General features: G+C 43.0%; 1 protein-coding gene across 1 annotated transcript; it reads left to right on the top strand.

Moving 5' to 3' along the window:
- neurl1b (neuralized E3 ubiquitin protein ligase 1B) lies at window positions 1–9,536 on the top strand. The gene is made up of 6 exons (XM_071923049.2): window positions 1–170; window positions 4,275–4,519; window positions 4,639–4,972; window positions 6,504–7,244; window positions 7,871–7,996; window positions 8,442–9,536. The coding sequence occupies exons 1-6, from the start codon at window positions 140–142 to the stop codon at window positions 8,687–8,689; spliced, it is 1,725 nt and encodes a 574-aa protein (XP_071779150.1). The 5' UTR covers window positions 1–139; the 3' UTR covers window positions 8,690–9,536.
- Window positions 9,537–13,465: the final 3,929 nt, after the last annotated feature.

Here is a 13,465-nt window from a genome sequence, read left to right as displayed (position 1 = left end):
TGAACGGACTGATACTCAGGTTGAAAGGGTTATAGGTAGACACTCATCACACCGCGTGAGACGGGGGATAAATGGATGGACAGACAGATACTGCAATCGGAATTAACTTGTCAACCGGTGCGAGGAATTGCTGGATATAATGGGGAATACGACACCTAAACCTCTAATAGGTGAGACCTATTAATATATCACTCGTGACGCTTAAATTGCACACCCAAAGCGGCGTCTATTTGAAACCGCTTGTTACCCGCAGATAAACGTGGCTTGTCCTAATTTCTTGACTTGTGCTTCACTGTACATGCCTGGTATTTGCTCCAGTCTGACAACTGGCTTCAGTCGCTGCAGAGACGCGCTTCCCTTCGTGGGAGAGCTGAGCGTGATTCCCAGGGAACAAGTCCAACAGCGCTTCAGCCGCGTTTCTTTGGAAATTAACTGTTTGTGTCATTTAGGGAATTGCAATCAGTGATGTACAGGTAAAATTTAAAAATTGGGTAAGCACTGATCAGTTGGTGACAGTACCCTATAACGCCAATAACGGTCATTGATTAACAAAAGCAAAATTATGTTTTTCTGAAAATATAATTTTGCTTTTTTTTTTTACTATAAAAGAGCCTATTCTCAGTTAACTTACATCAGCTTGATAGGCTACTACTTACTAAGATGTAGCCTACACTATGAATGTATATCAAAACGATTTGTCAGCCAAAAGAGGTGGGTAAACTCAATTCCACCAATAAAAGGGCAGGTAAACTGACTTTAGTTGGCTTTACCTCCACTACATCCCTGATTGCAGTTGATTATTATTGACAAATGCTGCTCATCGTGCAAACTTATTTGAAATTATAGAGTATGCATGGCTCCTTCTCACTTCTTTACAGCTTATGCAATTGAGCCCCTTGAGTGTCTCTATGCTGTGGTACACAATTTATCAAATTGCTTGCTTGTTTCTTGTTGCTTGCTTGAAAATGGCATTGATTGCAGAGTTTGAATCTGACATTTATTTCCAAAAGGAATTAACTTATATGTATATATATTTTTTTATTACTATGGCTATTCAAACAGCTTTCTGGTGTTTTATCATAGTGATTTGTTAGCGTCATACATAACATTGTTTCATCAGCTTGTCGTAGTGTAGTGTAGCAAACTTAGTCTTAAAAACAGTGTCACCCGATTGTCAGTGAGATATTCATGTGATCTGATTGTCTGCACCAGTTTTAGCATAAACCCATTGTTATAGGCTTAAGGCCTCTCAGAATATCATTTCATGCATTTTGTCACTGCACTTTGTCATGACACTTAAGTGCATTTCTTGATAATCAATCTCCATATCACTTTGATTTAATGTCTGTCACACTCGCACGCCCCCAACTGACCCACTCGGCTAAATGCTGTGGTTTCTGCCACCAGAGCCAGCTGACGTGGGTTTGGACCGAGAGAACAGTTAGTCAGAGAGCCTGCTAGGCAGCAGTGTTGGACGACTTGGGTCCTATTGTTTGCTCTGTATGCACTCAATTAACAGGGAATCAATAGCATATCTGTGTTTATTAGTTCTGCATTAGAAGTCTGAACAACATATCACAAGTTCATTTTTACTGAGTCATTTCCCTTTGCAGAATAATAGCCTACTGTGTGTGGCACATAATGATAATTATTCTCTTGGCTAAACATATTGCCTTCACCGGGCCTTGATGTGATGAAAAAATGATAATACCAACAGTCAAAAGATAAGATTGAGATTTTTCTGCCTAAACTGAGAAAATCCATATTCACGACTTTAGCAACAAAGATGTAACAAAACAGACATTGAAATCCCCTGAAATCCCTCACTATGTTTTTTTTATGTAGCTTACACAACTTACATCTTGGCCAATGAATGACCTATATGTTGAGCATGTATAGCCTATAGATATAATAGAATTATAACATTGTATAAGCCTGACCATGTTATGGCCAAAGACAAATTGGCTGGATGCACATGATCAAAGTTTTACATTTCAAACAGCTTTCCTTGGCAAAACAGTGTGGCTTGTGCAGTCTATCTTTTGATTACATTTATTTGTACTATTTCTGTCTTTCATCAGGAAAAAGAAAGGCGGCAGCCATACGCAATACCACACTCTCTCTCTAAAAATAATCTAATCACATGTGTGTTAATGGTTGCACTATGGGAGACTATGTTTTTGACAGCGATAGCCTCCAACCCTCAGCCAGGCTTTTGAATGCTAACCACATCACAGCTGCCTGAACCGCTCTCTGCCCTTTCCTGTTCTTTATCTTACCCTCTGTCTCCCCGTCTCCATTTCACTCTATCTCTTCACTCTCCTTCTCCTGGCTGCATGTGGCCAGAAAATGGCCCCAATACAAATTATTGGGTTTCAGCCCTAAATTCACAGAGGCTATTTCAGTTGAATTTACCCAGTCCCTCTTATCTCTAACCAAACCGAAAAACCCTTTGCTGTTCTCATCAGTGTGGTCGTCTTCATTAGCAGAAATGGCTGTTCCGCAGGGCCACAGAGCAAATATCACCAAGATTGCAGTTCCATACTTCAAATGCAGGGTCATACGATTGATTTGAGGGCTTTTTATGAAGACTCTTCGACAAGTTTGTGCGCTAACGAGCTCGCCCTACCTTCTAACATTCATCTGTGCCTCATGATCGCAAACAAAGCGAGAGATTAGGCTAATAGGCAGTTTGAAGAGTTATCCATAGCTGACATTGACCGTGCTGTGAGTTGTCCCTCGCGGCATGACCTATTGTGCTATGCCTTTCATCTAATAATGGCAACCAAGTTTCTATATCAGTCTCCCCTCCCTTCAGTGCTAGTCCCATTACTTCAAACTCCCAGTGTGTCTGTCTGTCAGCGAGGTACTTGAGCCTAAGACATATAGCGTAGCCCTCAGCTTGTTTTTCAGCTTCCACATATACTTACACCAAATGTTGGCCGGCACCAAAGTACATTACATTCCCTCAGAAGTAGTCAACCTCCCTGTGTAGCACTGAGCGGTGCTTAAGGAGGATGGGGGCACCCGCACATCATTTGAGATGTTGCAGATGTTTTTGCTGCTGCTTCATAGTTTAGAATATAATCAGTGATAATGTCTAATTTGGGAAATGTGCTGTGGAACATTTCACTGAGTTATTGTCTTTACCCAGATCAGAGTGAATTAGCCCATCATAAACAGAAATTTAATCACTCTGTGGCCATGCAAGACAAGAAAACACTGCTCTTGTTTTGAATATTGGATTTTCAACCAGTCTATACCATAAACAGTAATCTATGACTTAATTTAATATTAAAACCAAACAATCTTAATCTCATTTAAGCCACTGTTAAAAGGCTGTCTTTCTTGTTTTATTGCAGGTCCTTGTTAATTTGATCAGCAGTGTTTATAATACACATCTGTCATGTCTTTCTGAAGTAGGCCATGGAGTCCTGTGAGAATGTGATCAAAGATTAAGCCTTTTATTTGGGTATTTCTTCACTGACTAGGCTCTGTGTGATTCATTTGCCACTTCTGAAGATAACTGTGGAGGAATGAAAGGGGCTATTCAGGGCGTGTTTATGCTGTAGGCCAAGGGTGTGTGTAGCCCATAAATAAGAGGAAGAAGATTTATCCCGTCTGTTGTCGACTTTTTGACTGTTGATGATTATTTTTGGTAATGTTTTTTTCTCTCCTATCCTGCTTGAGCTACAAATATTAGCATTGCTCAACCCTCCTTTAAAACAAGCCTTATGCTATTTATTTTACATCAGCCAAATGTCTTTTTCATGTTTTTCTTATTCAGGAGGGAGGAGGTGATATATGTCTTGTATAAATTTACCTTGTTTCATTTTTGAGATATAAAAGCCCTATATGGATGTGGTGAGAGGACTGATTTGGGACAGTGCGGGATGTAAACCTTTTTATACTGTGAATGTGGGCTACAGGGTAAAAGAAGCTATTTGATGTACTCTTTGAGTGGAGCAGAAAGGCTTACAGTACCACTGTGGGAAAGGAAGTATCTGAGACTGTGGGCTTCTTACATAAATGGCCTCTGCCCTCTAAACCAACTGTCGTGGACCAATTGCCAATGAGTTACTGTGTGCTGATATGAGCTCTGCTCTATTCACAACAGCTGCTGTCTCTAATATTGCCATTTTGACCTTGCCTGAGTCATACAAAACAGAACTGCTATTCAGTTGTCATATTATCCTCTAATTTGGGTGATCAGGTAGATTCCTTGATTGGCTTTCATCTCTGTAACTGTATCCCTGATATTTCTGCTCCCACAGATGCAACTCTGCAACCCCGCCCGGTGGCAAGCAGACAGTACTACACCCTGCCAAACAACGGGGCAGGCGTGGAGAGGAGAACGTCCGCTCCTCCGATCAGCATCAGCTTAGAGTCGCCCCGTTTCCACCCGCATGCCAAGGGCAAGAACATCAGGCTGGATGGGCAGCTGCGCCGTGCCACACGCAAGAACAGCTTCTGTAATGGCGTCACCTTCAGCCACAGACCTGTCCGCCTCTATGAGAAGGTTGGTTGATTTGATCTTTCTTCATCACTCACTCTACTTTACTTTTTAGAGCCAGAGACTTAACTATAACTGCATGAAAGCCCAGTTTGGAATAAATTGTATTAATTTCATTCACCTAGGTGCGTCTTCGTCTGACTGGTGTGCACACTGGCTGGAGTGGAGCTCTACGTTTTGGTTTCACCAGTCTGGATCCCAGTGAATTGGCCTCGGCTGACATCCCCAAGTATGCCTGCCCAGACCTGGTGACGCGGCCCGGCTACTGGGCCAAGGCTCTGCCTGAGAGACTGGCCTTGAAGGACAATGTGCTGTCCTTCTGGGCTGATCGCCACGGTAGAGTTTTCTACAGCATCAATGAAGGAGAGCCCATCCTGTTCCACTGTGGGCTCAGCATCGGCTGTCCACTCTGGGCTATCATAGATATCTATGGCATCACTCAGGAGGTCACACTGCTAGGTATGTGTTTCGTTAAGTTGTTTACTTATACTGCACCACCCTTCCATCCCTCTTATGAACAAATAAACAGTAAGCATGTCATCCCCCACAAATGATGCAGAGTTGTAGTGGGGAAATGAGTGCAAAATATGCTACCTCTTTTTTGATATATACAGACAATTAAACAAACGCTGTGGCGCTTCAACTATGTTTCGTGAAAATGCAATCAGCAGTGTCCGAGATATGGCGCGTGACGTACAGACAAGGAAACAAACATTGTAGCCCCCCCTCAGACCAATCAGTGAAACTTTGAAAATGCCACAATGGAGCAATGAGACGCATCATTCCATGAAGTTTCGTCAAAATCTAGATAGAAAAGATATTGTGCGTGCAGAACAGATGGACGGACCGGGGCCAGTAATATCCAAATATTGTTTTTTGTTTCTTTGCTTGACGAGCGTTGACTATAACTAGTCATGCAGCAGAGAGTAGCAAACACTAGCTGACTGATATTCAAAAGAGACACATTTCACATCTGATTGGTTGTTAAGAACTTGCACATTATTAGAAGTCATTAAAACATTAGAATGCATATTCTATTAACTGGAACAAACAGGTTTCAACAGTCAGCTAGAGACCATGTGTGCTTTCACAACCATGAAGCTTCAGGAACTTATTTTATTGTGTCAACACATTCACAGCTAAGTTAAGCAGCTTCCTGAGAGTCCCTCAGCGAGCAGCTGAGCCAAGAAGGCCCAGAGGAATGGAGGCTAAAGTAGTAGGAGTGGATAGTGGATGGTGGATAGTGGGGGCTGGACTGGGCCACTGCCACAGCCACCCCCCCACCCCTCCCTCTGTGACAACAGCAGTTTAAAAACCCTCCCCTCTCAGACTGAGTGACACAACATGTGGAGATAACCAGGATCTGGGCCACTGATTTAAAACAGTCAGTCCACCTTGGACACCTCACTCCTAACCTCTCTCCTTGCCTCTCCTTTTCTTTACACACTCACATTGCTTTCCCGCGCTCTGTCACTTTCTCCCTCTACGCTTCCTTCCATCTCTCTCTCTCCCCCGTGTTTCCCTCTGTCTCTCTCTGGGTGTGTTTATCTTCAGTCTGACAGGAGCTATGGCCATGTTTGGTCAAGGCGGCTGATCCCAGGAGCTTTGGTGAGGGGCCAGTGCGCTCAACTGCTCCAGCATCCCTGGAAATAGTAATGAGGGAATGTATCGCAAGCCAAGAGGGGCTCCTAGCACCAGACTTGTTTATATCAGCCCATAATATATGGGGCATATCAGCAGTACTTTGAATTCTACATATGAAACGTGGCCTCTTGGACGATAGCTCTAACATGATAGTGAAAAACGGAGATGAAGTAGGGTAGTGAATGGGGACTTTGGAAAACAAAGCCTGTGCCTAACTGTAAAAGACATGTTTCACTACATTTATATCACCCATCCACATAATGTGAGTCTGCAAAACTATTTCCATGCATGACTCTGTATGGAACTGTTGTCTCACCTAGTTGCTTGTCCATATTCTCTACCACAGAGAGCACGTTTGCTGAGAGTGTGGCATCCAGCTGCCTAAGTGCAGCCCGTCTGAGTGCCTACCTGCCCCAGAGTAGCCACGACTCGGCCAACTACAGCAACAACCAGCTGGAGAACAACCAGGCTGCTGCTGCCAAGATGGCCAACCTCCAGCTCAACAACTATAGCCAGCTCATCCCCTGCTGCTCTTCCACCTCGTCCTCCTCCACATCGTCCTCATCTGCCTCTACTGCCTTCAGCGTCCCCAGGGTGGTCCGGGGCCTTCCTTCCCCTCTGGACAATGACTTGCACTTTCACCCCGTCCGCGGCTCTGACGTAATACTCTCCGCTGACCGCTCAGCCGCCTGCATTCACTTTCTGGACAGCAGTCGGACTCTGGTGTTCAGCGACCGGCCCCTGCATGTGGGTGAGACTCTGTACGTGGAGGTCGGCCACCTGGGCCTGCCCTACTTTGGGGCGCTGTTGTTTGGTTTAACGTCCTGCGACCCGGCTAGCCTGCACGCCGGGGACCTGCCGGCAGACCCGGAGGTTCTGCTGGACCGTAAAGAATACTGGGTGGTGCACCGCGGCTTCCCCATGCCTTGCTCCGGGGACGTGCTCAGCTTCAGTCTGCTGCCCAACGGAGAGGTGCACCACGGGGTGAACGGGACGGGACGCGGCAGGCTGCTCTGTGTGGACTCCTCTCAGGTCCTGTGGGCCTTTTTCACCCTCCATGGGGCTGTCAACAGACTCAGGATACTAGGTAAGATAGGTCAGGCAGCTGAGATCAGTGTATTTCCACCAAAACAAATGGTGTGCATGCAGAGGCGATAACAAGAAAAAAAAACTCTGTTTGCTCATAGATTGTTATTCTTACGATTTTGTTTGTGCAACTTTTGCAGTGTTGTTTATGATAAGGTTACTTAGTGACTGTCTGGCTTGTATGGCCTAGTAAAATACTAAATGCTAAAAGGATGAATGATAAATGCCAAAAAAGGTCATATTCTGCAATGATAATCAATCTTGTCTTGAGTCTCAGGAGCCCACTCCAATTTATTTATTTTTTCCCAGACTAAAAGGAATGCTGTTACGCAGTTGATGTCTTCATGTTCCTGTGTAGTTTTGGGCTCTGACCTATCTGTCCTAATCCCACTGCTCCCACATGAACTCTGGGTCAACTCAGGCCCACTCTGATGATTTATGATCCAACAGCGTTATGTTAAAACAAAAATATAACTAATATGAAATCACTCTCGGAAATATGTGAAATAGAAAATGTTACTTCAACTCCAACAGTATTTAAACTATCTCAAGTGCAGTGCAAATGGTGCTTTAATTTCTTCGTTAATGATTTAAGGGTTTGTGTGTGTGTTTATCTTTGTGACACAGGGACTCTGCAGTCCAGTCCTCCCTCCACATCCCCCAGCAGTTCTCAGAGCAGCAGCCCAGATGACAGTGACTCAGACTTGGCTTTCAGTGTCAACAGATCCTCCTCTGCCTCTGAATCCTCTCTGGGTAGGTTACCAGACGTTGCCAGCTTGCCTAATGCTACAGTGTATACCAACACCCTTGGGAGATCATTACAGACAGGGTGTTAAGGGGTTCAGGTGTGGCAATGCTGTTGGACAGTTTGCGAAACTACGAGTCATGGGAAAGGTGTTTTGTCTTGTTTTTGATGTCGAGACAACAGATCTCCTTTCTTACATAACATCTCAGCATTGTTAGAGCTAATCCTCAATGATTTGGTAGTGTTGAAACACACATTGCCTTTTGTTAAATAGCAATGATGCAGCGTATGTTTAGATAAAAAGGTTTTCTGCAATCACTGCATATACAGGCAACAGTGCGGTGAATCTGAATAGGGGCAGACTCTTCCTACAACTTATGGACTTAAGTCTGCTCCATTCCCGTCAGGAGATCCTCCTCATGTTGTACACGTTTTCTCTCCCCTCTCCTCTAGTGACTGCTCCCAGCTCCCCTCTCAGTCCCCCCGTCTCTCCCACTCTCTCCGCCTCAGAACTGCCCTCTTCTGGGAAAAGCGGAGAATGCACCGTTTGCTTCGACCAGGAGGTGGACACAGTCATCTACACCTGCGGACACATGTGTCTGTGCAACGACTGCGGGCTGAAGCTCAAGAGACAGATCAACGCCTGCTGCCCAATATGCCGGAGGCCCATCAAAGACGTCATCAAGACATACCGGCCGTGATCTTCCAGATATTAAACCTCCCGGGTGCTGTGACTTTGACCCCAGGCACAGAGATGCCTGGGTGCCACCTGCTCCACCTTCTCAGGCTAGTTTGGACACGGATCTTAACCCCAACCAGAGATCAACCACACCAGGACGGAATTGTGCCTCTTGGATTTCAGTTTAGACCTGACTTCAGTGAACCTCGCAACTCAACCAATTGTTTTATGTGGGATACCACCTTTTCCAGAAAGAGACTAGACTCTTAATGACCAGAACTGTGATGAGGCTCATCACAGCAGGCTGCCTACATGCGCTCCTGTGTCTTGGCTGAGGCAGGGATGAAGGACGTGCTTTTTTTGTTCGTATTTTCTATTTGATGTCCTTTATGTCACGTGTAAAATGGTGTATTTGCTGAGCAGAAACCAGTCTGCTGTGAATATTTTGCCCTTACCCTCATTGTCCAAGATCTATCTGTGCTTCAGCAGAATACGCTGACTGTAGTCTACGACTTCTAGTGCCTTAGACGTTTGTCATATTTTGTGTCCAAGTACTTAACTATGATGACAATCCTAGCTATATTTTTAATGTACATTGCTAAGAGTTTGTTGTGGAAAAAAATCACACTGACAACAGGAGACAGAATTTATATGCAATGAAAGGTAAATGTGTATTAGTAAGTGAAAAGATGCAACAGTATGGAGAGTTTGTTCAGAAACGTTTTATTCCGAAAAGTATGTTTGGAAAGTTCAAGTATATAAAATGAAGAATCCGGTATTGCACATGAAGTGATATTAAAAAAAAAAAAAAAGTGTGTTGACTTCAAGAGTCAGACTGATTTCAATTCCAAGAACATATGTAAAATGAAAAGCTGATAAAAATAGAATTTCTTTCAATTCTGTCTAAAATGGAGTTTCCTTTTATAATAAGCATTTAGCTGACTCAAAACCAATCTCATTATACCCTTGTGGGGAAATGATAAAAACAAAAAAGGTGAGCCAAAAAAAATGGTTTCCCCATATCACAATCACCCTGATTTCTTTAGCATTTACAGAGAACATGAATATTTTTCGGCCTGTACAATGTCACTCTCTTCATATATGTTGCAGCATATTGAATTTTCTCCTCGGTCAGCATTCACCTTTGTTCTTGATAAAGACGTTAGCGCGGTTTTCACTGTGAAATAGAACAGATTGCGACATGTCAGCCTCGGTCGAACAACACAATAAAACAGGACTTACTGTAAGTGTACACAACAGAACTGGAGCTTACCTGTTTGACAGGCACAACATGCATTCATTTGAATAGAGTTTGCCGTCGGTTCCGCAAACCGGTTCATACTCGCGTGTACATACAGGTAAAATATATTGAGCACAGTTGGGCTGTTGGAGACAAAATACATTGCGTTTACTGACATTATCTAATGGAATGTGGCTGAAATGTGAAAACGTGCCGCTACATTATATCTCACCTCTACACCGTCTGGGGTGGTTTGTCCTCTTACCAAAACTGTAAACGATATAATTCATATTAATCTGCGGTGTTTTAGCGTGCGATAGCCTAAATGAGTAACTAAGCGCAATGCCCATACGGCAATGGCCACAATTCTACTATTACTAATAGTTAGTCCAAAGTGTGTGACAACTCACCGGCGAAGCAGATCAAGCCCAGCGCAAACATGAGTCGAGTTCCTCTCCACATTTTTCCTCAGTGTGTGTCCTGTGTCTCGAGTCTGGAGCTTTGTTGTGGCTGACATGCAGGTTTTATAGGCACCTATAGGCACCTCTGCTGCAGCCGTCATTGGCTGCAACCACCTGCGTTTTTACACCCACATTTCCTGGAAGAGCTGGCCCAAACCTCAAACTCGTTCAACAGTTGCGCAAAGTTTAACCCATTGATGCAAGCAGGGAGGGTAGCTAAACTCCCTCTCGCCTCCTTGATTATTTTCTGTGATACTCAATGAATACATAGATCAGTCACAGTCAGTCATCTATCATTCGATCTATTGACTAATCAGTAGGTGAGTCACTGTTTGAAAGTCGACTGATACCCATTTAGCTGCCTACCATCAGGGCCCAAGCCATTTGCTCCCCCACCCACCCACCCACATACACACACACACACACACACACACACACACACTAGACGTTTGTCATATTTTGTGTCCAAGTACTTAACTATGATGACAATCCTAGCTATATTTTTAATGTACATTGCTAAGAGTTTGTTGTGGAAAAAATCACACTGACAACAGGAGACAGAATTTATATGCAATGAAAGGTAAATGTGTATTAGTAAGTGAAAAGATGCAACAGTATGGAGAGTTTGTTCAGTAACGTTTTATTACGAAAAGTATGTTTGGAAAGTTCAAGTATATAAAATGAAGAATCTGGTATTGCACATGAAGTGATATTAAAAAAAAAAAAAAGTGTGTTGACTTCAAGAGTCAGACTGATTTCAATTTCAAGAACATCTATGTAAAATGAAAAGCTGATAAAAATGGAATTTCTTTCAATTCTGTCTAAAATGGAGTTTCCTTTTATAATAAGCATTTAGCTGACTCAAAACCAATCTCATTATACCCTTATGGGAAAATGATAAAAAACAAAAAAGGTGAGCCAAAAAAAATGGCTTCCCCATATAACAATCACCCTGATTTCTTTAGCATTTACAGAGAACATGAATATTTTTCGGCCTGTACAATGTCACTCTCTTCATATATGTTGCAGCATATTGAATTTTCTCCTCGGTCAGCATTCACCTTTGTTCTTGATAAAGACGTTAGCGCGGTTTTCACTGTGAAATAGAACAGATTGCGACATGTCAGCCTCGGTCGAACAACACAATAAAACAGGACTTACTGCAAATGTACACAACAGAACTGGGGCTTACCTGTTTGACAGGCACAACATGCATTCATTTGAATAGAGTTTGCCGTCGGTTCCGCAAACCGGTTCATAGTTGCATGGACACATAGATGAAATATGTTCAGCACAGTTGGGCTGTTGGAGACAAAATACATTGCGTTTACTGACAATATTATCTAATGGAATGTGGCTGAAATGTTAAAACATGTGGCATAAAATGTGAAAATGTGCCGCTACATTATATCTCACCTCTACAACGTCGGGGGTGGTTTGTTCTCTTACCCATACTGTAAACGATATAATTCATATTAATCTGCGGTGTTTTAGCGTGCGATAGCCTAAATGAGTAACTAAGCGCAATGCCCATACGGCAATGGCCACAATTCTACTATTACTAATAGTTAGTCCAAAGTGTGTGACAACTCACAGGTGAAGCAGATCAAGCCCAGCGCAAACATTTTTCCTCAGTGTGTGTCCTGTGTCTCGAGTCTGGAGCTTTGTTGTGGCTGACATGCAGGTTTTATAGGCACCTATAGGCACCTCTGCTGCAACCATCATTGGCTGCAACCACCTGCGTTTTTACACCCACATTTCCTGGAAGAGCTGGCCCAAACCTCAAACTCATTCAACAGTTGCGCAAAGTTTAACCCATTGATGCAAGCAGGGAGGGTAGCTAAACTCCCTCTCGCCTCCTTGATTATTTTCTATGATACTCAATGAATACATAGATCAGTCACAGTCAGTCATCTATCATTCGATCTATTGACTAATCAGTAGGTGAGTCACTGTTTGAAAGTTGACTGATACCCATTTAGCTGCCTACCATCAGGGCCCAAGCCATTTGCTCCCCCACCCACCCACCCACATACACACACACACACACACACACACACCTTGAACTGAAATGAGGCATTGTGGTACTTGGTGGTCAGTAGAAAGTAGAAGAGGCACACGGAGGATATAAATTTGTGCACCCCTTGAGTTTGTTGGGCTACAAAATGATTTCAAAATGAAATTATTTGATTTTTTTTGTCTGAGACCTATACAATGTTTTCTATTACACTAAATTAATGAGAAAATTCAATAAATATTTGATCGACATTTCATCTTATGCTGCTCAGATCATATTCAGGTTGTAGCTATAGGTTTTGAACATTATTTGCCATTCAAAATTGTGTCGTAGTGGATTTTCGAGGAGCTGAACATAGAACGAATGAGACAAACTCGGACTCTTTTCTCTTTGCTTTATTCTTCATATAACAGAGTACAGCATACAACTGATATGTGAAGGGTCTGACCAAGAATTCTCATCTTCAGGTTCTTTTCTATCTTCTAACCCCCCTTCACACAATGCTCCACCTAGAAGATGCTTCCAAACTTTGCCTAATGTGGCTCTCTAATTGGTCTAGCTGTCGGAATATGGTCAGTGCGTCAATCCAGCTGTTGCTGACAGAAAGCACCTGCTGTTTTGTACCTCAAGACCGAAACTAGGAGTCTTCCTCCCTAATTCCTGGATCATTCTGCCCTTGATATGAATGCTCTTCTGTGAAATATTGGATACAACCTTTTTTTCTGGCAATAACAATCCCATTATTCTCGTTTGTCTGTGAGAAACTTACTCGAATGAGCTGGTATCAAAGGCCTCTTTCTCTCTCTCTTCTTACTGCATAGTACATGTATGTGTGCTGTCTGATCAAAGGAATGTGCAAATATATATTTCTCTTTGGTTATATTGATTAAGTATAGATTATACATTGACTATGAAGATAACATAATTTCCTTCAACAATTGCATTAATTCTGCCTTTTCAGCAAACAAAAGCAGTTAACAGGTCTCAGTGGCATCTCAGTGGATTTCAGGGTGTGGGATGGATTCAATCTTAGAAAACAGCATGTGAGGTTCACTTATGGGTGGCACTGGGGTCCAGGTC

This window comes from Centroberyx gerrardi, chromosome 16, assembly GCF_048128805.1.
Source record: "Centroberyx gerrardi isolate f3 chromosome 16, fCenGer3.hap1.cur.20231027, whole genome shotgun sequence".
NCBI lineage: Eukaryota > Metazoa > Chordata > Actinopteri > Beryciformes > Berycidae > Centroberyx > Centroberyx gerrardi.
Note: the sequence above shows the minus strand (reverse complement) of the source record. Positions and strands in the feature narration are given on the sequence as shown.

Excerpts from the sequence above, each read along its gene's own strand:
- neurl1b (XM_071923049.2), top strand. The coding sequence starts at position 140 with ATGGGGAATACGACACCTAAACCTCTAATAG. Across the intron at positions 4,973-6,503 it reads TCAGGAGGTCACACTGCTAG|AGAGCACGTTTGCTGAGAGT; the intron begins GTATGTGTTTCG and ends TCTCTACCACAG. Across the intron at positions 7,245-7,870 it reads CAACAGACTCAGGATACTAG|GGACTCTGCAGTCCAGTCCT; the intron begins GTAAGATAGGTC and ends TTTGTGACACAG.